We start from the raw sequence: 27,019 nt of genomic DNA on the forward strand, positions 1-27,019 counted from the left end.
CGAGTCCCCCTGCTTAAGCCAGTACATGTCCAGGCCCGTCTGAAGTTTGCTAGAGAGCATTTGGATGATCCAGAAGAAGATTGGGAGAATGTCATATGGTCAGATGAAACCAAAATATAACTTTTTGGTAAAAACTCAACTTGTCGTGTTTGGAGGACAAAGAATGCGGAGTTGCATCCAAAGAACACCATACCTACTGTGAAGCATGGGGTTGTAAACATCATGCTTTAGGGCTGTTTTTCTGCAAATGGACCAGGACGACTGATCCGTGCAAAGGAAAGAATGAATGGGGCCATGTATCGTGAGATTGAGTGAAAACCTTCCATCAGCAAGGGCATTGAAGATGAAGCGTGCCTGGGTCTTTCAGCATGACAATGATCCCAAACACACCGCCCGGGCAACGAAGGAGTGGCTTCTTAAGAAGCATTTCAAGGTCCTGGAGTGGCCTAGCCAGTCTCCAGATCTCAACCCCATAGTAAATCTTTGGAGGGAGTTGAAAGTCCGTGTTGCCCAGCAACAGCCCCAAAACATCACTGCTCTAGAGGAGATCTGCATGGAGGAATGGGCCAAAATACCAGCAACAGTGTGTGAACCTTGTGAAGACTTACAGAAAACATTTGACCTCTGTCATTGCTAACAAAGGGTGTATAACAAAGTATTGAGAAACTTTTGTTATTGACCAAATACTTATTTTCCACCATAATTTGCAAATAAACTCATTAAAAATCCTACAGTGTGATTTTCTGGATTTTTTTCCATTTTCATTTTGTCTGTCATAGTTGAAGTGTACCTAATGATGAAAATTACAGGCCTCATCTTTTTAAGTGGGAGAACTTGCACAATTGGTGGCTGACTAAATACTTTTTTGTCCCACTGTGTATCTATATATTCAGGTCATAATGTTAAATTGAATATAGGTTATTCATCACAAACCTATCTACTCTTCCTTTGTACTAATGCCCTTTCTCCTCTCCTCTCAGATTTCCACAAGAATGCTCCGTACGTCGTCACCGGAAGCGTAGATCAAACAGTTAAAGTGTGGGAGTGTCGCTGATCCGATCAGACCTGAGCAGATCAGACCACCACCACCCCCTCTCCTCCCACTCCACCCCCTCTAGGCCTCTTTCCACCCCCCCCCTGCACCCCACCTCACCTCCCAGTCTCCTTCATCTCCTCTGGCTACACACACACACACCATGGTTAATAACTTATCCTGTCATAACGCTCTCTGGTCCAATAACTATGGTCCTTTTATGTACATTATTCTGGATGTAGATTGAGCTATTAAATGTTGCACAGCAAAAAAAGTATTGCATGGTGATGATGAATACAAAATTGTATACTGTAAATTTACATGATAACGTTGTCTAGAAGTACCATAGGTTTAACATGGGCGGGGCTGTCTGTCACATGCAGCCTTACCTACCTACTTACTGAAGGCAGATGTTTCTTTGTGTGCGTCACAAATGGCTCCCTATGTGGTGCTATTACTGATGACCAGGGCCCTTGTGTCCTGGTAAAAAGTAGTGCTCTATACAGGGAATAGGGTGCCATTTGGGATACACTCTTTGACTGGGTGTAAAATGTAGGGCACTAAAACCGATAATTTAAAACGCGTTTCTTTACATGTCAGATTTCTTTTTGTCTGCCTACTTTATTTTATTTTTATAATTTTTTTCTCTCCTTTTCACTGTTGTAGTCTCTGTTGGTGAATTTTTTTGAGGGGGTGGGGAGACGACAAAAGGAAAAGTATAATCCCTTGATGTCGGAGGATATGAGATTGTCGGTTTGGGGGGGGGGGGGTTATTGGAATAATCTGTAGCTTTGTAACTTCACTTCTGAAGTGTGCATACCATTTCTCTTCATGTGGAACTAGTGAATATATTAATTGCTGCATATACAAATGTTTCAAACTGTATCTTTGGACAGCTGGGGGTTGAAAACAAAACAGCTCTTGTCATGACGCGTACTAAACTTAGTAGAAAACTTTGAATTATCCTATACAATAAATGTTCTGCTTCACGTTTATTGAATCGGATAACATTTCTGTTTTGGCATCTCAATTAATTAACCTGGCTATTCTGTGCAGATGGTGCCCTTATTTCCGTTGGTTAGCATTTAGGCTAAACTCAGTGGACCGTAAGCCTAAATGCCAACCTGAAAGCTATGTGAGCCGGTAGCGTGAGGTTACTCTTTCCTGATAAGCTGCCCCCTGTCTGTTCGCCCCGGTACTGGGCCTTACGGTTGGCCGCAACTGATAAGGCGAGCTTCTCAGCTTTTCTCTAGCACTTGGCCCTTTAGCAGCAGACATCAGGGATCACCTCTTTTAATTTCAAGTCACTTGAAAAGAATCTTTAGGTGTCTCCCTCCCCCTGTAAGATGGCTCATTGACATCCCAAGTCTAACCTGAGTGATTTTCCATTGGACTCAACTGAACTCTCCCTTTTTCTAACCATTTGACGAATCTGGTGTCTGCTGGGTTTTGTCTGTTATACTATAGGAATCATGTAAGTGATTTGATGCTCAGTTGGCCATTGTCTTGTGCTGCTTGTGTCTATGGGCTGTGTAAATTAGGGAGGGTAAGCTTCAGCCTTAGTTTTGGATGAAATATGCAAGTTTCGAATGAGTCGGAATGTCATAGCATGACAAGGAGTCAGTTGCCCCTCAGGTATGTTTTGGGATGTGCAAAAGATCTCTCCGGGGGGGGGGGGGAGAAATGATTGAGAGGTAATAAAGCTGTTTCTGTGGGGGGCAAAATACATGTAATTTTACTGAGCTGTAGGGAAGTGTCCAAATCGGTTTCCACCAAACTGACTGGTGAACTGTTGGGGTGATTCATTCAATTGATGATGAAATAAAATGCTAGTAGTAGACATGCTAATGAATGCTTGTGTTCGTTGTACAGTAGAGCGGTCTGATGGTAGTTCTTGTAAAGGGATCGTAACCCCTAAGCCTACTTAAAGCAGCTCCCTTCCCACATACCGGCCTTGGCTTTGGTCTTGAGCTAGGCTTCCTAGGCTGCGTTTGTGCCCAGAAGAGTGCTTAGACTCCTAGTGAGGAGCTCTCGAGGTGAAATTCCACAGGCCGACTAACACATTGCAGTCGTCTCCTGGGTGGCAGGCAGATCTTTATCATATTCTGTTCATTTTATGAGCTTGGAGGCTGAACAAAATGAAAACCAAATCCCTCCATTTCCCTTAAAAATATAAACATCTTGCTGCTGCTTACGCTGCAGCAGGTGAGGGAAAATCCTATTGTCTGGCACATCCCTGCTTTTCTTTAGATCTTTGGTCCTTTGTCGAACTGATGATCGAAGATGTAAGAAATGAAAAAATACTTAATAAAATGCATAAACAATTTTTTTTTAAATCAGCCTTTTTCCATTGATGCATTTATATAATAAAGAATTCCACTTGCTTAACTGATCTTATCTTAAGCTTCTTTGCTGAATATCTTCCTGTTCCTCTTCCTGTGTGTGTTTGTTTGGATGTAGCTAGCTGCTGACCTTTAAACCCTCATAGTGGCTAGTTTGACCTGTCGACAATAGAACTGCTGCATGTACCCCTGTTGTACCAGGGGCTGAGCTGTCTGGTTTGGTGGGCATTTCTGGTTCAAGTGATGTGATGTAAGCCACTGAACACTCAGGCCGAATCTGAAATGGCACCCTGATTCCCTAAAAAGTAGTGTATTTCAGACGCAGACTCAATCAGCCACAGGCCACCCCGCTAAACTGCCAAATGCTAATTGGTCCACTTGACAAACGATATACTGTTAAAAGAGCGAGAAGTAGGATAAGAGAACTCCATCTCTTATGAGAAAGGACTGTATCCCTCCTGTCTCTTACCAGTAAGCAGGTGTGTGGTTTCTATGTATACTGTGTATTTTGCATATTGACTTTTCAAAGACACCAGACACAGACTCTACCAGACAGGTCGGCTCAAGCTGGCATGATGTCTGCAGACAGACTGCTCTGTACTTAATGTGGTTGTTTGTTGCTGTTAGGAGGACAGGTCTGTAAATTAATGAACTGGCTTCTTCCTCTATATGTGATGGGATTGCGGCAGACTAAAGATATTCTAAGAGAAAATAATCTTCTCATTGAGAGAATACCACTTTTGCCTCCTCTGGACTAGAGGCTTCCATGCATTTAGTCAGACCCAGACTGGTCTTTCTCCAAGCTGCTTTCTGTCAGTCAGTGGGAGACTTTGATTGGAGAGTTGGCGTGCGTTACTCCATACACCAGCAATCGATAGGAAAATTGGACATGGTGGTGCTGATGCACCATAAAACGTGTTTTAGCTGAAGCCCAAAAAAATGTATCTAGTAGGACATTCTGGTGTAGCTTCAGCATTCAGATGTCCTGATCTGTTCTGTTCTCGATGCTAGACTGTTAGCTTCCTGATTTAAGCCGATTTTCTCTTTGATTGGCTAAATTCAGAATTATAATATCGGGATCCTTGGGTATTAATTCTAAACCAGGCCTGAAGTGAACCTAAATGGATATTAGATTTTACTCTTGTTGTTGAAAAACTTTCTTTCAAACTTTCTTGGGTTGGATAAGAAAGGTCTATAAACAAATTGTCGGGAGGGAGAATGTGTCTCTTGTAATATAGTTATCATCGAATGAATGCTTTATATAACTGCTGTTGTACCTACCCTGTGAAAATAAATAACTTTTTGCCATTTGCAGGTCCCAAGCCATCCCTATGCTGCACTGGCTAGGTGGATCAGAGGGACTGGCAGACAAGCTTTTCACTGTCTGTTGGTCCTTTCCCCCCCAGTCTCAAGTCCATCTGTCTGCTATGATCTGCCTTGTGAATAGATTGAGGGCTTCAGACTTCTTTACACCTTTAACAGGATTTATTGTTTTGCTTTCATGGTCTTTCTCACGTTCAGCAAAATTAACATCTGGATGTCATTATTGTTTGCAACATTAAACAAATATGTGTGACTGTTGTCCTTTTATTGGGTTGGAGGGGGTTTCTCAAAGAACATGCACAGCTTGCCATATTACATGTCTATAACAAGTTCACACAGTAATTTACTGATTTTGAGCTAAAGGTTTCATTGATGGCGTGTCTAAACATTTCATGATTTTCTTCAGTGAATGCATGGTGTTTTTTTCTTAGGTCAATAATGAGACAGACTAGGGCTATTGACATTAATCATGAAATGTTCATAATTACATTGTATACTGTGTATATGAAGTATTAATATAATGGGAGGGATTCATTAACGTTCACAGCTGTGAGGTATGCCTGGCGATGATGGAAACCATACTTGGAACAGAATATTATTGACATTTTACATATTGAAAATAATAGGTGAAACTTAAAATTCAGCTCTGGGAACAGCTGAATCATGAGTAGTTTAGGCTATGACTCAAAAGTATATTTGCTCAAGCAATAGTTAATTTACTTGGATACATTTGAGCAAGTGTCAACATCTGTACTGTAGCCCCTTTGAAATGTTTGACTGGGTGGGTGAGGTGTACAATTGCCATGTTGCCATCTGCTTCGAAATTAATTCAAGTTTAAGGAAGCACAATTTGTATGTGAATAATAGATCAATCAACCACACACTTGAGATCATTTATAAAATTGCTGCCAGAATACTACTGATGACACACATGGCCAAGAGTATGTGAACACCTGCTTGTCGAACATCTCATTCCAAAATCATGGGAATTAATATGGAGTTGGTTCCCCCTGTACTGTTATAACAGCCTCCATTCGTCCGGGAAGGCTTTCCACTAGGTTTTGGGACATTGCTGCGGGGACTTGCTTCCGTTCAGCCACAAACATTAGTGAGGTTGGGCCTGGCTCTCAGTTGGAGTTCCAGTTCATCCCAAAGGTGTTCGATGGAGATGAGGTCAGGGCTCTGTGCAGGCCAGTCAAGATCTTCCACATCAATCTCGACCAACCATTTCTGTATTGACCTTGCTTTGTGCATGTGGGCATTGACATGATGAAACAGAAAAGTGCCTTCCCAAACTGTTGTGCTTGTGTGCGGCTGCTCGTCCATGGAAACCCATTTCATGAAGCTCCTGGCTAACAGTTCTTGTGCTGACATTGCTTCCAGAGACAATTTGGAATTCTGTAGTGAGTGTTGTAACCGAGGACATAAGATTTTTACACTCTACACTTCAGCACTCAGCGATGCTGTTCTATGAACTTGTGTGGGCTACCACTTCATGTCTGAGACATTGTTGCTCCTAGATGTTTCCAATTCACAAGAACAGTACTTACAGTTTATTTGGGCAGCTCTAGCTGAAATTTGCCCGGGGCAGAAATTTGATGTGCTGACATGTTGGAAAGGTGGCATCCTATGACGGTGCCACGTTGAAAGTCACAGAGCTTTCAGTATAGGCCATTCTACTGCCAATGTTTGTCTATGGGGATTGCATGGCTGTGTGCTCGATTTTATACACCTGTCGCCAACGGGTGTGGCTGAAATAGCCAAATCCACTAATTTGGAGGGATGTCCATATACTTTCGTATGTAGCCTCAGCCTGTCAGACTTCAAAAGGTCTGTGCTATCTGGGATCCTACCCATTGAAGTTGAAATTTAACATGGTTAGGTAAGAAGTTAGATTATTAATTTAGGGTAGGGACGTCCCAAGGATCCTTGAAAGCACTGACACTTCAAAATGTGTCTTTGGTACTGTTTCAAAAAATGCGCGGAATATTGACGTCACCAATGTCTCGGCGCAGAGTTGTGACTTCATCCACCATTCCGGAAGAAACGCGGTCTAAACGTTTACGCAAGAAGTCTAACGTGAGTTCTCTGCTCGTGTGTGCAAGACAACTGTTGAAATTTTCAAACTTTTAGAATATATTCCGAGCGAATATTTCAGGTACTCAAGTCACCAAAACAAGAGGTTAGCTAGCGTATCTCGTTTAGAGAGGTCTAGCTAGCCATTTTGTTGACAGGCAACATGGATTTGAAATGTGCTTTAGCTAACTTGCAGTTTACTGATGAATGCCTGTTGTTTGCTAACAAGCTAGCTAATACCCATATAGCGTTATCTTTGTATGCTTTTACACGCATCTACGTCAGTTAACTAACTTGTTAGCATTCCAACCCTTTGACGAGTTACAGGTGTAAATACAGCTGTGTCCTTCCTCCACAGTGAAGTGAGAATGTCACTGAACAAATCAATGCACCCGCGGAACCGCTACAAAGACAAGCCTCCGGATTTTGCCTACTTGGCCTCCAAGTATCCAGACTTCGAGCAGCATGTCCACACCAACCTGGCAGGCAGAGCTATGTGAGTACAGGGGCGTATTCATTAGCTACTGACATCGTTGACCGTTTAAGAACCAAACGGAAGCAAACAGCAACACGATAATTCTATTTGACAAATGCAGATAGGTCCGTTGCGGTTGTATCCATTTAAAAAACGTTTTTCAACAAAAACGGCGTAATGAATACGCCCCAGTACATATGCTGTAGGCCAGTGGTTCCCAACTCCGGTCCTCGAATATATATTTATTTATTTATTTAACCTTTTATTTAATACCCCATCAACAGCCCCAGACAAACACACCTTGATAAGTCAACTTTTCAACTAATCATCAGGCCATCAATGAGTTGAATCTGGTATGTTTGTCAGGGGCAACAACAAAAATGTGCTGTTGGAGGTACTCGAGGACTAGAGTTGGGAACCACTGCTGTAGGCTGTTGACAAGTTATCTACGACTGAGTGCCATTTTGTGCCACTATTGATTTTGTCACACCAGTAAAACCAATTTGTGTGGCAGGATGATTATTTTTTTTGTCCTTGAGTGCAAAGTGCTGCCAACTTCCCAGCATCTTCTCTCATTACTGTAGCTTTCTCACCTGTGTCTATGTGTGTGTGTCCTCACTATGTTAGCTGAACTCCCAGTAGGAGGTTCAGAGACTTAGCAGGAGAGAGGCATCAAAGACTCTTTGATTTTCCTCTCATCCTTTTTTATGGTGTTGTGGTGTTTTTCTCCCTTCCTCTTTTGGAGGGAATGGGGTCTCTGGATTTGGGCAGGGATCAATCAATGCCTCTGCAGGGACACATCGCCCAGTGTATGATTGGATGTCTGAGTGCTAGTGTTGGGAGCTGATGGGGTATGGAGAGGAGGGGAGGTGACTTTAGGTGTCCACTGTTCAGTTTTTAGACAGGATAACCTTAACGGGCGTCATTGCTGACAACCATGATGATTAGTAACCTGGCCATGTTGGTGCTATCGGTAAGTTAGACATTACCCATAGACACTAGCTTCTCTGATCTCTATTGGAGCAGGGTTTAGGAAAATGCCTGTGGTTGCTTGTGAGGTTCATCAGATACAGAGGAAGAAAAAGGATGACTCATGATTCATGTATGCACTACAGACAGAATCTCAGCTCTGATGGGGAGGAGTGGGAAGTTGTGAACCAGGGCTGGAGAGGGACTGGGAGCTGCAGAGTGGGGGGGTTATGGGACAGCCTGGGGAGGGAGGAAGGCAGTCTCAATTCTCCCTGAGCCACTAACTGGAAGACAGGGTCTGCCAGCCAGTAATTGGGACACACAGGGATATGAAATATGCAGAGAGAGTAGGAGAAAGAGAGGTGGGGATGGAAGTAGTGGGAGGGAAGGGACAGAGAGCGAATGAGCGAGAGGGAGCCTAGATGGATGTGGAGATGCAGAGAGTTTTGGTGCTGCTTTCTAGCTCCCTGAGTTGCTTTTCAGATCACATTTCTACTGTCAAGATTGTCATAACTGTTCTTCACAGCACAAAGGCTTGAGAGAGATTTCTCTCACAGAACTGACAAGGGGGAAGTTTGTGTGATTGTGAGTCCTGAGTCCTGTCACATATAATCACATCGTGGTGTGCTTTTGTGTGATTTACCCCCCTCCTGGTTGTGGGAGGGGCAGGTTGCCTATGTGTGCACACTGGCAAAAGCTTTTCAGCTGGCAGGCACACGCTGGAATACGTTTCTGAGTGACAGAGTGAGAGCTTTTCATAGGTACTTTGTTGCACCTGGAACATAAAATAACATTATTAACCGGTTCCCATGCTTTTAAAATGACAGTTCTGTTCTGGGACAGTATAGATCACCTTTGTTCTGATTCTGTTGCAAAAAAAACAGAATTTGATTTGGAATAGAGTTGTGAGGGTATATAAGAAACCAATTTCAATAATTTATTTTAATTTACAAGACTAAATAAAGTATTGCATCAAGAAGCTTAGAGGCGCGATTGAAAGACGTCCTGGTCGACCAGTATTGCCTTCACTTGTGTCTGCAGGAGAGGTTATTATGGCTGGATAGGCAGCCAGGTGCAGTAGTGCAAAAGACCTGACAGCTGAGCAGGAGAACAAAGAAAGAGAGGGAGGCTGTTGGGATAATTTTGTTTTTGACATCAACTCAACTGCGAGGTCATCGTTACACCTGGAGCTGACGGAGCCAAATAAAGCACATCTCTCTTGCTCTTCTATTCTTTCTATACCTCTCTCTTGTCTCTCCTTTCCTTCATCTCTGCTTCTTTTTTCTCTGCCTTATTTCTGTCTTGCTCACACTCTTCTTCCTTCATCCCCCTCTCCTCTATTTTTCTCTATCTATCTACTGACTGTGCGGTCTCTGTTTGATGGTAGAGGATGAAAAGTGTCCTGTGTAGCTGGCCTCGCTTTTGATTCCTTCTAATGACAGACTGAAGGCCCAAACTGCCCCTGGACTAGCCTGTCCAACACCACTCCAATTAGTTGGTGGATCCCCCCCATGCTTGTGTGTATACCCCTCTCGTTGTACGCTGGAACTGATCCAGCCTCGTCTTTGTGTTGAAATTGACAACCGTCTGTTCAGTGTGAAAATTACATTGTGTAAATGCAAATGAATGAATGCAGACAGACATGCCAATGTCACCACCAGGTGCAAGCATCTACTGTATGAGTGAAAACATATTGGCGTGGGCTGTGGGTATTTTCATTGTGCAGTGTGTGTGTGAGCTAGTTACTTTATCAGTTGTCTGGTGTGGCTGTTACGTGACTGTGTGGGTGAGCAGTGAGGCAGAGGAGAGCTGTTTAAATGTGCTTGATGTCCATCTGCAGCAGCCAGGTGGTAATTACAGAAGAGAGAATCATTACTATACAGTACATGACTCGCTGACAGAAGGATAGACAGAAAGAGCTCCATTACCATACGTGACTCACTGATGGACAGAATGACCAACTGAGAGGGAGACAACACAACCTCTTTCTCTAGAGTTTGCTCACTACCAGAATTGCGTGGGTTAAAATATTATTTGTTTTCTTTCAAATATTTCAGCAGCGCTTGATTGAGCTTGCCTGGTGCAATGGAACAAATGCAGTAGTCCCAAAAGTGCAAGATCCGTAAACTGAACACAGACCTACCAGTGAGACAAGTCTTCATCCTGAATATCCCTACAATCCAGCACTGATGTCTCCCTGCAGCTCTTACACGAGTGTGAACACAATTTAAAGCTTCAAGGGAACTTCAAGATTAGTCCACTGCTTGACAAATCTTGTCTATGGATATTTTCCTCTTTGCCAGTGATTTAGGATCCCCTTCTGCCACCAAGCAAGTGGTTGGATTAGCATACTTCTGTATTTGTGGTGTATTAATCTGGTAAGTAAGTAGCCTTAGTTGAGTACTTGAGCAGCCATTGATTCAGTGGATCAGAGTTATCTTGGGGAGACGACGAGGAGATGACCAATCACTCTAGGAGATGAATAAACCAGTCTCCTCTCACTCACTGAGCCCCACTGGAGCTGGCGGAGACTGAAAGATAGAGGAGAGGTATGTGATTGAGAGAAGTTTGACGAGAGGGATGAGAGAGAATTAGCCTTTAGAATTGAAAGTAAGATATATTTGCGGGGGTTCTCGTCAAGGAGGGAGAGCGATGTAAGAGATGGAGAGAGCGAGGACTCAATGGCAGAGAGGTGGGATTAGGAGGTATGAACCAGAGAGATGACCCAGCCCAGGCGTTCCATCGCGGCTGTCTCTGGCTGGCTGACGACCCATGATGCCACGGCAGGGCATAAAAAATTCAACACTCTGGGTGACATTTAATTTGGCTGTCATCGTTTTGGGGGGTGCAGATATTACCAGCAGAGAAACCATCCCTGGTGGGTGGAGTTTTTTTTCCAGTCTTCCTTTAATAAATGGAACTTTCCATCTGTGGTTTCCTTCCTGGTGCTCTGCTTGCATTGTTACCATCGTAGAAGGCAGGAGGAGGTGGTGAAGGGAGAGATATGGATCAGTCTGAAAACGAGTCCCCTGGCTAGACCATATACAGTGCCTTTAGAAAGTATTCACACCCCTTTACTTTCTACACATTTTGTTACAGCCTGAATTTAAAATGTATTCAATTGAGATGTGTGTAGATTAGTGACACAAATACCCCATAATGTCGAAGTGGAATTTTAAAATCTATGGCAAGACTGGAAATGTATGTCTAGCAATGATTGACAATCAACTTGTTTTATGAATAATAAGCTTTTTTTCAATTCAGATGTGCAAAGCTTTTAGACTTACCCCAAAAGACTCAGTTGGAATTTCCGCTCGGGTGTGAATACTTATGCAAATTCAATATTTCTGTATTCAATTTTCAATAAATTAAGCAAACATTTCTTAACGTGTTTTCACTTTGTCGTTAAGGGGTAGTGTGTGTAGATGTGTGAGAAATTATAATTTGAATCCATTTTGAATTCAGGCTGTAACAACACTGTGGTATGTCAAGGGGTATGAATACTTTCTGAAGGCACTGTACATCTTTTGTGTATGCTAAGCTTGCAGATCTGAAGGCACTAGATAGGTAGCTTATATTGTGGAAGTGGGCTAAATCACCTCAATCTCCCTGATTGGTTGACTGAGTTTCTGATTACGGCCAACTGATTACCAGGACCATTCTGATTTGCTTCGCTTGTTAACCAATGAGAGCCCCTGATCAGCATGGACTTTGATTCGGGCTGAGCTCTTTACTGAGGATAACTGTGGCTTCTTTGAATGGCTTCAGCTTCTCCTTTGCATTGAACTTAGTGGCACTAAAAAAAAATGTTGTTTTATACCTGATGAGCTCTTCTACATAAGTTCCTTCTTCATTTAAAGTGGAGCTCTCCTAGTCTTGGCTTCAGCTCTGCGTCAGGAACAATCAATACATGTTGTGTTCAGTGCAGTGAACAATAACCTGATGTGGGAAATGGAGCTGCTAATCTGCCAAAAAATTATCCCGTGCATTCAGAATTAAAATGAGTTTGACCTGAAGGTCACCTCTCCATCTCTATCTGTGCTGAAGGACTACGCCAGTGGAGGGGGGGACGGGGACGTGGGGGCTTACTGTGCTTCTGGCTTCTTCAGCTGCAGCAGTTCCCTCGATAGAAATAGATTTGTTCATCTCACTGCACTAGGACTGTTCTCGTGCTCATCACAGTTTCACTTCCCTCATCTCTCATGAGGTCACATTCTTTTGTTCCATCTGCTGATATTTTGCTCTCACCCCCCCCCTTTCTAATTGCTGTACTCGCTCTGTCTTTCTCTTTGTCCTCTCACTATTGTATTTCCTAATGCAGAGGGAAACTGCTGAGTATGCCTCCGCCCAGGTAGTTTGGAGACCAGAACTCCCTGTGTACTCACCCACCACAACCCACCACAGCCCACAACCCTCCTAAAAACAGATCTCAACCTTCGCCCCCCCTCACAACCTTACTCTGCTTTCATTAAGTCAGGTTCCCATAGGCTTCTACATCACCACCCCCCTCACTCACCTTATTCCTGTAGCACTTTAACACAGACAACATGAATTCTCTCAAAAGTGGTTTATATTGCCACTGGTTTGTCCCATGTCCCACACCGTCCATCGTCTGGCACACAAACGTCCACCCTACAATGTGCGTCTCGTGCACGTTCACGCTTCTTCCGGTATCAGCCATATTGCTCCAGCGTGGCTGGATTTACGTGTGCTTTACTGCCTGTGTGTGCCGGTGGTCCGGGGTGGTTGCCATAGAGATCTGGCGTTGCAGTGCTCTGCAGTACATTCGCACACACACCCATTACGGTCTAAAAATAGAAGGCTGGGCAGGCAGACTCTGAACGGCCTCGTTCTCTGCATATTGATCATCTGACTGCTTCTAAGAAGAGAGAAACTGTGAAACCTGACGACTACCGTAGCCAATGCCTAGGATTTAGCTCAGTGGGCTAACACAGTCTTCAGGGACACGGGTTTGAACCCCAGTCTGTCACATTGTACTATATAAATTACACTTTCCCCCATAGGCACGTAGTCTAACTCATCCTCTCCCTATAGTCACGCTCTTCATCAGTGAAAGTCTCTCCATTTTGCTGTAACTGGTGAAAAGGCTCTCCGTCTCGCCCCCCGAACCCAGCTAGGAGGTGCCAGACGCTCCTATCACCAGGAGGTGTCTAATTGCTGTCTAGGGGTGTGAATGCAGCACACAGACTGGTTAATTACACACATCTTGCTCTATCTGTCCTACTCTCTTTGTCTCTCGAACCCCAAAATTATTTTGTGTTGTATTTCTCAAACACAAAACGTGCTTTCAAGACAGTGGATATCATTAAAAATGTAGAGCGAGGGGTGTGTGGGTCTGTTTTAATGCTGGAAAATATGATTTCTATATCATTAGCGAAGAAGTGTAAATTAATAAGCTCATTTCATTTGTTGACGGGTCACATCATGGTGGTTGACGTGTGATGAGCAGTAATGAGGGGGAATGGGAGATATGGAGCACTGGGCTGGGGCGGCAGTGTAGCCTAGTGGTTAGAGCGTTGGACTAGTAACCGAAAGGTTGCAAGTTCGAATCCCCGAGCTGACAAGGTACAAATCTGTCGTTCTGCCCCTGCCCCACTGTTCCTAGGCCGTCATTGAAAATAAGAATTTGTTCTTAACTGACTTGCCTAGTTAAATAAAGGTAAAATAAAAAATAAAATAAAAAAGGGAAGGGGGGAATGTAGTCGAGGGCTGCCTGGAAGAGGGGCGGTTTATGTGACATGGTGTCAGCCTGGAAGGGTGGTCTTTAGGAGAAGCAGCAGTGACAGGGTGGTCTTTAGGAGAAGCAGAAGGGTGGGGTAGAATTGATTTGCCATTTAATTTAGGGTTTCTTAGTTAGTGGCTCTCTTTGTGAGTTTACAATAAATGTGTTAAGGTCTGGGTTTATGGTGTAGTTACTTGTTTTTGTTTTACCTGTGTAGTTATGGTTTAGTTACTTTAGCATTGTAACTACATCTGTTGCCCCTCCCCCTCGTGCAGGCTGAACTTCAAGGAGCCAGAGGCGGTGCGAGCCCTGACCTGTACCCTGCTGAAGGAAGACTTTGGGCTGACCATAGACATCCCTCTGGAGCGTCTCATCCCCACTGTGCCTCTCAGACTCAACTACATCCACTGGGTGGAGGACCTGATCGGAGGCCAAGGGGAACCACGCAGGGGCATCGATATCGGTACAGTTCTGACCTCTGATAACCCCTACTAAATATACAGTGCCTTGCGAAAGTATTCGGCCCCCTTGAACTTTCCGACCTTTTGCCACATTTCAGGCTTCAAACATAAAGATATAAAACTGTATTTTTTTGTGAAGAATCAACAACAAGTGGGACACAATCATGAAGTGGAACGACATTTATTGGATATTTCAAACCTTTTTAACAAATCAAAAACTGAAAAATTGGGCGTGCAAAATTATTTAGCCCCCTTAAGTTAATACTTTGTAGCGCCACCTTTTGCTGCGATTACAGCTGTAAGTCGCTTGGGGTATGTCTCTATCAGTTTTGCACATCGAGAGACTGACATTTTTTCCCATTCCTCCTTGCAAAACAGCTCGAGCTCAGTGAGGTTGGATGGAGAGCATTTGTGAACAGCAGTTTTCAGTTCTTTCCACAGATTCTCGATTGGATTCAGGTCTGGACTTTGACTTGGCCATTCTAACACCTGGATATGTTTATTTTTGAACCATTCCATTGTAGATTTTGCTTTATGTTTTGGATCATTGTCTTGTTGGAAGACAAATCTCCGTCCCAGTCTCAGGTCTTTTGCAGACTCCATCAGGTTTTCTTCCAGAATGGTCCTGTATTTGGCTCCATCCATCTTCCCATCAATTTTAACCATCTTCCCTGTCCCCGCTGAAGAAAAGCAGGCCCAAACCATGATGCTGCCACCACCATGTTTGACAGTGGGGATGGTGTGTTCAGGGTGATGAGCTGTGTTGCTTTTACGCCAAACATAACGTTTTGCATTGTTGCCAAAAAGTTCAATTTTGGTTTCATCTGACCAGAGCACCTTCTTCCACATGTTTGGTGTGTCTCCCAGGTGGCTTGTGGCAAACTTTAAACAACACTTTTTATGGATATCTTTAAGAAATGTCTTTCTTCTTGCCACTCTTCCATAAAGGCCAGATTTGTGCAATATATGACTGATTGTTGTCCTATGGACAGAGTCTCCCACCTCAGCTGTAGATCTCTGCAGTTCATCCAGAGTGATCATGGGCCTCTTGGCTGCATCTCTGATCAGTCTTCTCCTTGTATGAGCTGAAAGTTTAGAGGGACAGCCAGGTCTTGGTAGATTTGCGGTGGTCTGATACTCCTTCCATTTCAATATTATCGCTTGCACAGTGCTCCTTGGGATGTTTAAAGCTTGGGAAATATTTTTGTATCCAAATCCGGCTTTAAACTTCTTCACAACAGTATCTCGGACCTGCCTGGTGTGTTCCTTGTTCTTCATGATGCTCTCTGCGCTTTTAACGGACCTCTGAGACTATCACAGTGCAGGTGCATTTATACGGAGACTTGATTACACACAGGTGGATTGTATTTATCATCATTAGTCATTTAGGTCAACATTGGATCATTCAGAGATCCTCACTGAACTTCTGGAGAGGGTTGGCTGCACTGAAAGTAAAGGGGCTGAATAATTTTGCACGCCCATATAAACATCACATCAGTAGTGGAGAGTGGTCAAGTTATTTAATGTGTGATCATGTTTGTTTGCTCAAGGTATATTCCTCCAGCAGTAGCCAAACCGCGCTTCTTAACACCCGCCCGCTTAACCCGGAAGCCAGCCACACCAATGTGTCGGAGGAAACACTGTTCAACTGACAACCGAGGTCAGTCTGCAGGCACCCGTCCCATCCACAAGGAGTCGCCAGAGCGCGATGAGCCAAGTAAAGCCCTCCCCTAACTCGGATGATGCTGGGCCAGTTGTGTGCTGCACTTTGGGACTCTCGATCGCAGCCGGTTGTGATACAGCCCGGGATTGAACCCTGGTCTGCAGCAACTCCCCTAACTCGGATGATGCTGGGCCAGTTGTGTGCTGCACTTTGGGACTCTCGATCGCAGCCGGTTGTGATACAGCCCGGGATTGAACCCTGGTCTGCAGCAACTCCCCTAACTCGGATGATGCTGGGCCAGTTGTGTGCTGCACTTTGGGACTCTCGATCGCAGCCGGTTGTGATACAGCCCGAGATTGAACCTGGGTCTGCAGCAACGCCTTAGACCGCTGCGCCACTCAGGAGTCCCAGTGCATTACATTTGACCAAAGCCTATGGCTAGTAGTGTGCTATGTAAGGTTCTATTTGGGGGATAACCTATAAGAACGTCTGCCTGACATTGAACATTACAGGCTGACAGAGAGGCTGGCAGAGAGGGGCTGCCTGGCACAGGTCTAGCCCAGGACACATCTTCACAAAGTCTAAGAGGAGTGCTGATATAGGATCAGTTTTTCCTTATGAGATAATGAATATGAATTTAATTACAGGGGGGACCTGATCCTAGATCTGCACTCCTACTCTGAGACATGTTTGTAATACAGGCTGGCTCTTACTAGTCCAAGGGCAGCTGACTGCCCATGTGCATCACAGACTAGCAGAGAGGGGCTGCATGATGGTTAGCACATCCACCTTCGGATCCCACATGTACTGTAGGCCTATCTATTTTCTGGGGACCACTGGATATCACTGGCCAAATCCCCATCCACATGCCATGGCTGGTTTCCTGCTCTATCCATCAGAGAGTGTGATGTGTGTTTGTCAGTTTAGCTCCTCAGAGAGACGGACAGGTCAGTGATTGGTGACCCTGGTGCCTGGTCCATTCTGTAAGCTGATTGGAGCTGTCACTCTCCTGATGGATAGCCACAGGGCATTACTATCTCCCAAAGCTTGACCTGCGAGGTGCCATCTCCACTGCCCCAGGGGACCTCACTGTGGTTGGGTAGATTGGAGGCCCTGGTCTCTGTTAGACCTGGATGATCTGATCATGGCAACTTCCCAAGATGGCATAGCAGTCAGACGTCCTTTGTCCTCATCTTGTCCCATATGTATTTACAACTTTCTTCGCAAGTCTTTTATATATTTTCTTTTCCAAAAACAACTTCAAAACACTCTCCTGCAACCCGCCTCACCAATTAATTATTATTATAATTTTTTTTGTTGTGTTATTTACCTCAAATCTGAAATCCACAATAGAAGCTAGCCAGAAGCTATCCAGTTTACTGCCTAACATTAGTATTCAGCTAACCACGGTTTGTGGTCATCAGCTATCCTTTAGCGCCAGTTTTGTTCAACGCGACTCAGACCAGAACATACCGGACCTATTTTTCTCGCCATATCCCCGGATTTCGACCGCAGGCTCTGGACATTTACATCTGGATCTCACAGCTAGCGAGCTGCTTTCCGTGTGACTATTGGATCCCAGAGCAAACATCAATTATTCCGGAGCTAGCCAGTTGAAGAGTTCCATCAGCCACTACTGGGCTACAATCACCTATACGGACCCGTTTTACTGCCGAAGCGGAGCCCCACCGGGCCTTCACGACTGGACTACCGACGTTATCTGCCAGAGGGAGTTACCAACTGGCCCCTCCGTCGCAACGTTACCTGAACGCCCATCTGCGGCCTGCTAATCGTTAGCGGTCTTATCTGCTGCTATCTGAATAGGTCTATCAGACAATTTCTCTTGGGTCACTATAACTATTTTGCCAATTGGATTGACCCCCTCTAGTGGGGTTCCGTGTGGTAATCTACCGATGGAGACGCACAAGGTGGCTAAAAACAGACCTCCATCCTATGCTAGCTTGCTACCGATGGCCCGGCTAGCTGTCTGAATCGCCGTGACCCCAACCAACCTCACCACTCACTGGACCCTTATGATCACTCGACGAAGCATGCCTCTCCTTAATGTCAATATGCCTTGTCCATTGCTGTTCTGGTTAGTGTTTATTGGCTTATTTCACTGTAGAGCCTCTAGACCTGCTCACTATACCTTATCCAACCTTTCAGTTCCACCACCCACACATGCGGTGACATCACCTGGTTTCAATGATGTTTCTAGAGACAATATCTCTCTCATCATCACTCAATACCTAGGTTTACCTCCACTGTATTTACATCCTACCATACCTTTGTCTGTACATTATACCTTAACTATTTTATCGCCCCCAGAAACCTCCTTTTACTCTGTTCCAGACGTTCTAGACGACCAATTCTCATAGCTTTTAGCCGTACCCTTATCCTACTCCTCCTCTGTTCCTCTGGCGATGTAGAGGTTAATCCAGGCCCTGCAGTGCCTAGCTCCACTCCTATTCCCCAGGCGCTCTCTTTTGATGACTTCTGTAACCGTAATAGCCTTGGTTTCATGCATGTTAACATTAGAAGCCTCCTCCCTAAGTTTGTTTTATTCACTGCTTTAATACTCTGCCAACCCGGATGTTCTAGCCGTGTCTGAATCCTGGCTTAGGAAGACCACCAAAAATTCTGAAATTTTCATCCCTAACTACAACATTTTCAGACAAGATAGGCCAAAGGGGGCGGTGTTGCAATCTACTGTAAAGATAACCTGCAGAGTTCTGTCCTACTATCCAGGTCTGTACCCAAACAATTTGAACTTCTACTTTTCTTTTCTTTTTCACCTCTCAAAAACAAGTCTCTCACTGTTGCTGCCTGCTATAGACCACCCTCTGCCCCCAGCTATGCTCTGGACACAATATGTGAACTGATTGCCCCCCATCTATCTTCAGAGCTCGTGCTGCTAGGCGCCCTAAACTGGGATATGCTTAACACCCCAGCCATCCTACAATCTAAGCTTGATGCCCTCAATCTCACACAAATTATCAATGAACCTACCAGGTACCACCCCAAAGCAGTAAACACGGGCACCCTCATAGATATCATCCTAACCAACTTGCCCTCTAAATACACCTCTGCTGTTTTCAACCAAGATCTCAGCGATCACTGCCTCATTGCCTGCATCCGTAATGGGTCAGCGGTCAAACAACCTCCACTCATCACTGTCAAACGCTCCCTGAAACACTTCAGCGAGCAGGCCTTTCTCATGGACCTGGCCGGGGTATCCTGGAATGATATTGATCTCATCCCGTCAGTAGAGGATGCCTGGTTATTATTATTATTTTTTTTAAATGCCATCCTCGCCATCTTAAAGAAACATGCCCCATTCAATAAATTTAGAACCAGGGACAGATATAGTCCTTGGTTCTCTCCAGACCTGACTGCCCTTAACCAACACAAAAACATCCTATGGCGTTCTGCATTAGCATCGAACAGCCCCCATGATATGCAACTTTTCATGGAAGCTAGAAACCAATATACACAGGCAGTTAGAAAAGCCAAGGCTAGCTTTTTCAAGCAGAAACTTGCTTCTTGCAACACACACTCAAAAAAGTTCTGGGACACTGTAAAGTCCTTGGAGAATAAGAACACCTCCTCCCAGCTGCCCACTGCACTGAGGATAGGAAACACTGTCACTACCGATAAATCCACTATAATTGAGTATTTCAATAAGCATTTTTCTACGGCTGGCCATGCTTTCCACCTGGCTACCCCTACCCCGGTCAACAGCACTGCACACTCCACAGCAACTCGCCCAAGCCTTCCCCATTTCTCCTTCTCCCAAATCCAGTCAGCTGATGTTCTGAAAGAGCTGCAAAATATGGACCCCTACAAATCAGCCGGGCTAGACAATCTGGACCCTTTCTAAAATTATCTGCCGAAATTGTTGCCACCCCTATTACTAGCCTGTTCAACCTCTCTTTCGTGTCGTCTGAGATTCCCAAAGATTGGAAAGCAGCTGCGGTCATCCTCTTCAAGGGGGGGACACTCTTGACCCAAACTGCTACAGACCTATCTATATCTGTCCTACCCTGCCTTTCTAAGGTCTTCGAAAGCCAAGTCAACAAACAGATTACCGACCATTTCGAATCCCACCATACCTTCTCCGCTATGCAATCTGGTTTCAGAGCTGGTCCTAAATGATATCTTAACCGCCATCGATAAGAAACAATACTGTGCAGCCGTATTCATTGACCTGGCCAAGGCTTTCGTCTCTGTCAATCACCACATCCTCATCGATAGACTCGACAGCCTTGGTTTCTCAAATGATTGCCTCGCCTGGTTCATCAACAACTTCTCAGAGTTCAGTGTGTCAAATCGGAGGGTCTGTTGTCCGGGCCTCTGGGAGTCTCTATAGGGGTGCCACAGGGTTTAATTCTTGGACCGACTCTCTTCTCTGTATACATCAATGATGTCGCTCTTGCTGCTGGTGAGTCTCTGATCCACCTCTACGCAGACGACACCATTCTGTGTACTTCTGGCCCTTTGGACACTGTTAACCTTCCAGGCGAGCTTCAGTGCCATACAACTCTCCTCCAGTGGCCTCCAATTGCTCTTAAATACAAGTAAAACTAAATGCATGCTCTTCAACCGATCGCTGCCTGCACCTGCCCGCCTGTCCAACATCACTACTCTGGACCGCTCTGACTTAGAATATGCGGACAACTACAAATACCTAGGTGTCTGGTTAGACTGTAAACTCTCCTTCCAGACGCACATCAAACATCTCCAATCCAAAGTTAAATCTAGAATTGGCTTCCTATTTCGCAACAAAGCATCCTTTACTCATGCTGCCAAACATACCCTTGTAAAACTGACCATCCTACCAATCCTCGACTTCGGCGATGTCATTTACAAAATAGCCTCCAATACCCTACTCAATAAATTGGATGTGCCTTTACCTCCCTTATCTCACCTCACTTGCTCACATTGTATATAGACTTATTTTTATACTGTAATTATTGACTGTATGTTTGTTTTACTCCATGTGTAACTCTGTTGTTGTATGTGTCAAACTGCTTTGCTTTATCTTGGCCAGGTCGCAATTGTAATTGAGAACTTGTTCTCAACTTGCCTACCTAGTTAAATAAAGGTGAAATAAATCAAATAAAATGGCTGTCTGGATCACCTCTTGTTAATCCATTATGGACAATAAGAGTGGCATTGAATACACACATATCCCCAGGTACTGGAGCGTCCTGTATCTACCCCCTGCTGGGAGCCTCTATGAACGGCTGGCATTACCTGGCTACTGAGGTAGATGACATCTGCTTTGACTATGCCACCAGGAACGTAGAGCAGAACAACCTCTCGGATCTCATCAAAGGTTAGTGGCAAGCTGTCCATTGGTAGCCGCATTGTAGTGTTCCACTACTGAAAGGAAGATGGCTTGAAACCTTGTTGATAACATGTCATTGTTGATAACATGTCCTTGCCCTGTCTCATGTCCCAGTGGTGAAAGTTCCCCAGAAGACCCTGTTAATGGACGCTCTAAAGGAGGAGTCAGCCATCGTCTATGACTTCTGCATGTGTAACCCTCCCTTCTTCGCCAACCAACTAGAGGCTAAGGTAGGCCCCTTTTTAAATGGAAAGTGTTCTGAGAATCTGGAAAAACGGCTTTATAAATCGAATTTATTCACTGTTCACCTCCCCCTCTATTTTTCTCTTTTCATTTCTTTACCTTTTCTGTCACGCCCTTTTTCTCCTACCCTTTACTTTCTCGCCCCATGCCTCTGTTTTCCTCTCCTTCTCCCCCACCCTGTTCCTCCCCTCTCCCCCTTTCTCTCCGTCCTCCTCCCCAGGGGGTAAATTCCAGGAACTCTCGTCGTCCTCCCCCCAGCTCAGTGAACACAGGTGGGGTGACGGAGATCATGGCTGAGGGAGGAGAGCTGGAGTTTGTCAAGAGGATCATCCACGACAGCCTGCAGCTCAAGACACGCCTGCGGTGAGAGAGAGAGTAGGACACGTAGGACGTGCACGCGTAGTACACACAAACACACCACACATTGGTCCCCATCAGTACACTGGGTGTGGTGGAGTAGCGTTCAAGACCGCATCACGCTGGTTTCCGATTGGTCATGCTTTATAAACTCAGCAAAAAAAGAAACGTCACCTATTTGAATGAACATAACAAGATTCAACAACTGAGACATAAACTGAACAAGTTCCACAGACATGTGACTAACAGAAATTGAATAATGTGTCCCTGAACAAAGGGGGGGGGTCAAAATCAAAAGTAACAGTCAGTATCTGGTGTGGCCACAAGCTGCATTAAGTACTGCAGTGCATCTCCTCTTCAAGGACTGCACCAGATTTGCCAGTTATTGCTGTGAGATGTTACCCCACTCTTCCACCAAGGCACCTGCAAGTTCCTGGACATTTCTGGGGGGGAATGGCCCTAGCCCTCACCCTCTGATCCAACAGATCCCAGATGTGCTCAATGGGATTGAGATCCGGGCTCTTCGCTGGCCATGACAGAACACTGACATTCCTGTCTTGCAGGAAATCACACACAGAACGAGCAGTATGGCTGGTGTCATTGTCATGCTGGAGGGTCATGTAAGGATGAGCCTGTAGGAAGGGCACAGCGTTGAGATTGCCTGCAATGACAACAAGCTCAGTCCGATGATGCTGTGACACACCGCCCCAGACCATGTGATATGAGAATTTTGTTATGAATGTTCATAAATATTAAATTAATCTACTAGGTCTGCAACCCAGTGTTTGTTAAGGTTCTAGTTAAGATGAAATGGACAGAATTCCCAGCTTACAATAGTCAAAATGTTTATTCACGAGAGCACTCTCCAGTTCATTATACAAAGACATCCATTTTATACCATACACCTTACGTACGCACACGAACATTAGGTGAGTTATATTCTTCTCCATAGTTCTCACCACTGTATATCACTACCCAGCCGACAGTTCCATTCCCCAGAGATTAGGGAAACCTTGAGGGGTACTCCCTGTCCCATCATAAATTTCCAAGAGTTCTAGCTGGGTCGGGTCAAACACAGTTTAATTGTGCTCAGTATCTTCTTAGGCACACATTTCTCCCCCTTCTGGGCCTCCTTTGATCCTTGTTGGATTTACGTTTAATACTTGAATTATTCCTCATACCTGCTACATAAACTGTAATCTCTAATAGTTAGGTTTCAGGGTAGAATTATTTAACCATTATCTTTAAACATATAAATTATTTTATCACCATGACGGACCCTCCACCTCCAAATTGATCCCTTGCTCCAGAGTACAGGCCTCGGTGTAACGCTCATTCCTTTGACGATAAACGCAAATCCGACCATCACCCCTGGTGTGAGGACTTGCCTTACAACAGGCCTACAAGCCCTCAGTCCAGCCTCTCTCAGCCTATTGCGGACTGTCTGAACACTGATGGAGGGATGGTGCGTTCCTGGTGTAACCCAGGAAGTTGTTGTAGCCATCCTGTACCTGTCCTGTAGGTGTGATGTTTGGATGTACCGATTCCTGTGTAGGTGGTGTTACACGTGGTCTGCCACTGCTAGGACGATCAACTGTCCGTCCTGTCTCCCTGTAGCGCTATCTAGGCGTCTCACAGTACGGTCATTGCAATTTATTGCCCTGGCCACATCTGCCTTCCTCATGCCTCCTTGCAGCATGCCTAAGGCACGTTCACGCAGATGAGCAGGGACCCTGGGCATCTTTCTTTTGGTGTTTTTCAGATTCGGTAGAAAGGCCTCTCTAGTGTCCGAAGTTTTCATAACTGTGACCATCTGTAAGCTGTTAGTGTCTTAAGGACCGTTCCACAGGTGCATGTTCATTAATTGTTTATGGTTAATTGAACAAGCATGGGAAACAGTGTTTAACTATTTGGGATAGGGGTCAGCATTTTCACTTTTGGATGAATAGCGTGCCCAGAGCAAACTGCCTCCTACTCTGTCCCAGATGCTAATATATGCATATTATTATTGGATAGAAAACACTGACATTTCTAAAACTGTTTGAAGGATGTCTGTGAGTATAACATAACTCATATGGCAGGTGAAAACCTGAGAAAAATCCAACCAGGAAGTGAGACATCTGAGGTTTGTAGTTTTTCAAAGCTCTGCCTATTGAATATAATATAGAAAAGCCTATTTATCAGTTGGTGGGTGTTTGTTCATTACCTTCTGTTACAAATGCACCCTTTCATTTAGGATGTAAGGCAAGGAAGGATGATAGAGGGCCACTGATGGAGGAGAGCAGAACGATGGGATGGAGATGTCACCCAGAGTTTGTTTAATGAATTGGCACCAGGAGTAAACAGTCACCCACCCCCACGGCAGTATCTGCATGGCCATAGGGAACAGGTGTGTGTGTGTGTGTGTGTGTGAGAGTGAATTAGATTTGATCACACTGCGCGCGTGGTGACCGAGACAAGTGGCTGACTTGGAAGGTGTGTGATTGTATGTGTACGAGTGTGTTGCACTGTGTCACTACCATATTTTTTGTGTGTAAAGGTGATTGTCACCCACAGGAGAGTGTGTCGGTGTGAAAGTTGAGTGGCCCTCACAGGGGGAAAAGTGTCCATCTCGCTCTGTGTCTGTTTGCCTGCATGTGTCTGTGTGTTCACACCGGTGTGCTTGGCTGGTGTTGAATGTCTGCCACAGGGGAAGGTGTGCCTGCTCTAGTCTCCCGCTTCTGTTCGTTCCTCTCCTCCCCTGCAGTGTGTGTAGTTTGTTTGAGACCGGGGCCAAGGCAGCAGTAGCAGGCTGTCACTCCACACACTGCATGCTGGGACAGCAGAGCTACCACCAGGTGTCCACGGAAACCAAGCCAGCCCATCTGATTGGTCCTCTGAGACTCACGACCCCCCCCCCCCCCCCCTCAAAAACACTAAACCGGAATGACTCTCACCAGACAGTCATACACACACCCCAACCACCAGCCAGGAAAGTCCCCCTTTTCAACGAGATGCCCTTTGCTCGTCATTGATCTGATAATCACTAGCTATGTGGAGAGGGTAATAACGTTGTAATCACCGGTCTTTGTACTCTTGGAAGGAATAGCTTGAAAATAAATGTAGAACTTTGCTAAGAATCTGACTGCTTCTGTCTGTGTGTGTTAACATGGATGTTCAGCCTCCTCTCTGCATGACAAAGTGGGGAACATCTGGGGATATTACAGGTCCTCAATATTTCATGGTGCCACTTGAGGCGAGGCCTTTGCACCCCTACCCAAAACTCACTCCCACCCTTACCCCTAACCAAAACCCTCTCACCCTTACCCCTTATGCCAATATGACTAGCCAAGTTTGAAAATATGATCTTGCAGTGTTAAGCTTTCACAAGGCAATTCAGAGAAACCAATTTGTAATTTTGGTAAGCATAGAAAGGAGTCATGAGTGCCCTGGCGAATTCTCTTCACAATAATCACACAAGCCATGTAATCTTGTAACTTGTACATCAAACATAATGATCCTAAATGTTGACATTGTACACACCATAAACACAGAGCAGAGCACATGTGGCAGTACACAATTTTCGGGGACCGAAAACACTACTTTCAGAACTACACAAGAGTACCGGAGAATCTCTTAAAAATATTGTGACATTACTACAACAATAAACACGCCATCCTCACCATACACAGCATTGCTCATAGATATATAGTATCTAGGCCTAATTAATCTAGACAGGACGGGCAATCCAACCAGACAAGGTTTGTCATGCATTGTTTAGTTTTTCTATCCAGATTGACTCACTGTTGGTTTCTCTTTCTCCCCGCTAGGTTTGTCTCTGTGTCTCTCATGCTAAGTTACTCTGTATTTCTCCTTGCTGGTTAGTACTGAGACTCTATATGCTGTTGTATTGATTACAGTAGACTTCTCATCATTGCAGAGGAAAGAGAGTGATCTGCCCTGGTCTGGACTTCAAAGCTCTGTTCCACCATAGAGAATCATACTGGCCCTGTTGTCTCTCTCTCATATATATGTAGTAATTACAACTAACCTCTTTGCCTCAGAACTACAGAAAGTCTGTTGGGATGTTTTTCCATGGAGGGAAGCAAGAGGTAGATCCTATATCTGCTGCTTGTTTGATTGCAGGCAGGGGTTCATGCCCAGCGCGCTGGACTCACACACACTCCTAATAGATTATTATTTTTCCAGGTGGTACAGTTGCATGTTGGGAAAGAAGTGCAGCCTGGCACCTTTGAAGGAAGAGCTGAGAAAACACGGGGTGAGTTGCACAAACACACACACCTGCGTATATTTGAGACAGTCTTCAGAATGGGAGCTCCGACGAGGAGACATTTGATGCTCATACATGATCTTATACACACAGCACTCGCAAACAGGTACAACACACAGATGTACTGTACCAAGCCCGGGTACAACACACAGATGCTATGTACTGTACCAAGCGTGGTTACCACACACAGATGCTCTGTGCTGTACCAAGCCCTGGCATGTGTTAAAAATATCCTGATTCCCCATATATACCCAGTGATAAGGTGAGGTAATGGAGGGTTGAATGAACTCCCTCCCACAATCTCTAATACCACCTCTGAGACGGAAGAGGGGGATCAGATACCTTCTGAACCGTAACGGATCAAGCCTGGCTAATACGCTGGCTAAGCAATGTCACAGCCCAGACCTGATTGAGCTGAATTATATTAGCCTTGCGTGACTGAAACGCATGGCAGGGCCTACACACAAACATTCATATTACACACACGTACGCATACACACACGGTAGGTCAGTGCACCTAACGTTCATTAGCTCCATTATCCTAGCTATTAGCCCCTAGCACATGACTGCTAACTGACTGGCTATAGAGGTTAGTCTCCAGCCCTGTGCCACTGTCAGTCGCTTACCTCCGAGATTACGAGACTCATTCACTGGGGATGACTGGCACAGCAGCTCCCATGGTGTTAACCACACACACGTCAATCACTGGGGAGG

At 44.9% G+C, this 27,019-nt stretch overlaps 2 protein-coding genes across 6 annotated transcripts in view; both read left to right on the plus strand.

The window, feature by feature from the left end:
• LOC139383115 (lissencephaly-1 homolog A) overlaps positions 1–4,951 on the plus strand; it is an 81,690-nt gene extending 76,739 nt beyond the window's left edge. For all 3 annotated transcript variants that reach the window (XM_071127433.1, XM_071127432.1, XM_071127435.1), the window contains exon 11: positions 981–4,951. In XM_071127433.1, coding sequence (XP_070983534.1) covers positions 981–1,054 — 74 coding nt within the window. In that variant the 3' untranslated portion in view covers positions 1,055–4,951. The remainder of the gene's footprint in view (positions 1–980) is intronic.
• A 1,788-nt stretch (positions 4,952–6,739) lies between these two features.
• Positions 6,740–27,019, plus strand: part of LOC139383176 (RNA N(6)-adenosine-methyltransferase mettl16-like) — a 33,386-nt gene continuing 13,106 nt past the window's right edge. The window contains exons 1-7 of one of the 3 annotated variants that reach the window (XM_071127566.1): positions 6,740–6,856; positions 7,133–7,270; positions 14,237–14,424; positions 21,283–21,423; positions 21,550–21,665; positions 21,899–22,041; positions 26,224–26,293. In XM_071127566.1, coding sequence (XP_070983667.1) covers positions 7,143–7,270; positions 14,237–14,424; positions 21,283–21,423; positions 21,550–21,665; positions 21,899–22,041; positions 26,224–26,293 — 786 coding nt within the window. In that variant the 5' untranslated portion in view covers positions 6,740–6,856; positions 7,133–7,142. Of the gene's footprint in view, positions 6,881–7,132; positions 7,271–14,236; positions 14,425–21,282; positions 21,424–21,549; positions 21,666–21,898; positions 22,042–26,223; positions 26,294–27,019 lie in introns of all 3 variants that reach the window. The other 2 variants (XM_071127565.1, XM_071127567.1) reach the window with 2 other exon arrangements.

The sequence above is a fragment of the Oncorhynchus clarkii genome, chromosome 24, assembly GCF_045791955.1.
Source record: "Oncorhynchus clarkii lewisi isolate Uvic-CL-2024 chromosome 24, UVic_Ocla_1.0, whole genome shotgun sequence".
Classification (NCBI taxonomy): Eukaryota; Metazoa; Chordata; class Actinopteri; order Salmoniformes; family Salmonidae; genus Oncorhynchus; species Oncorhynchus clarkii.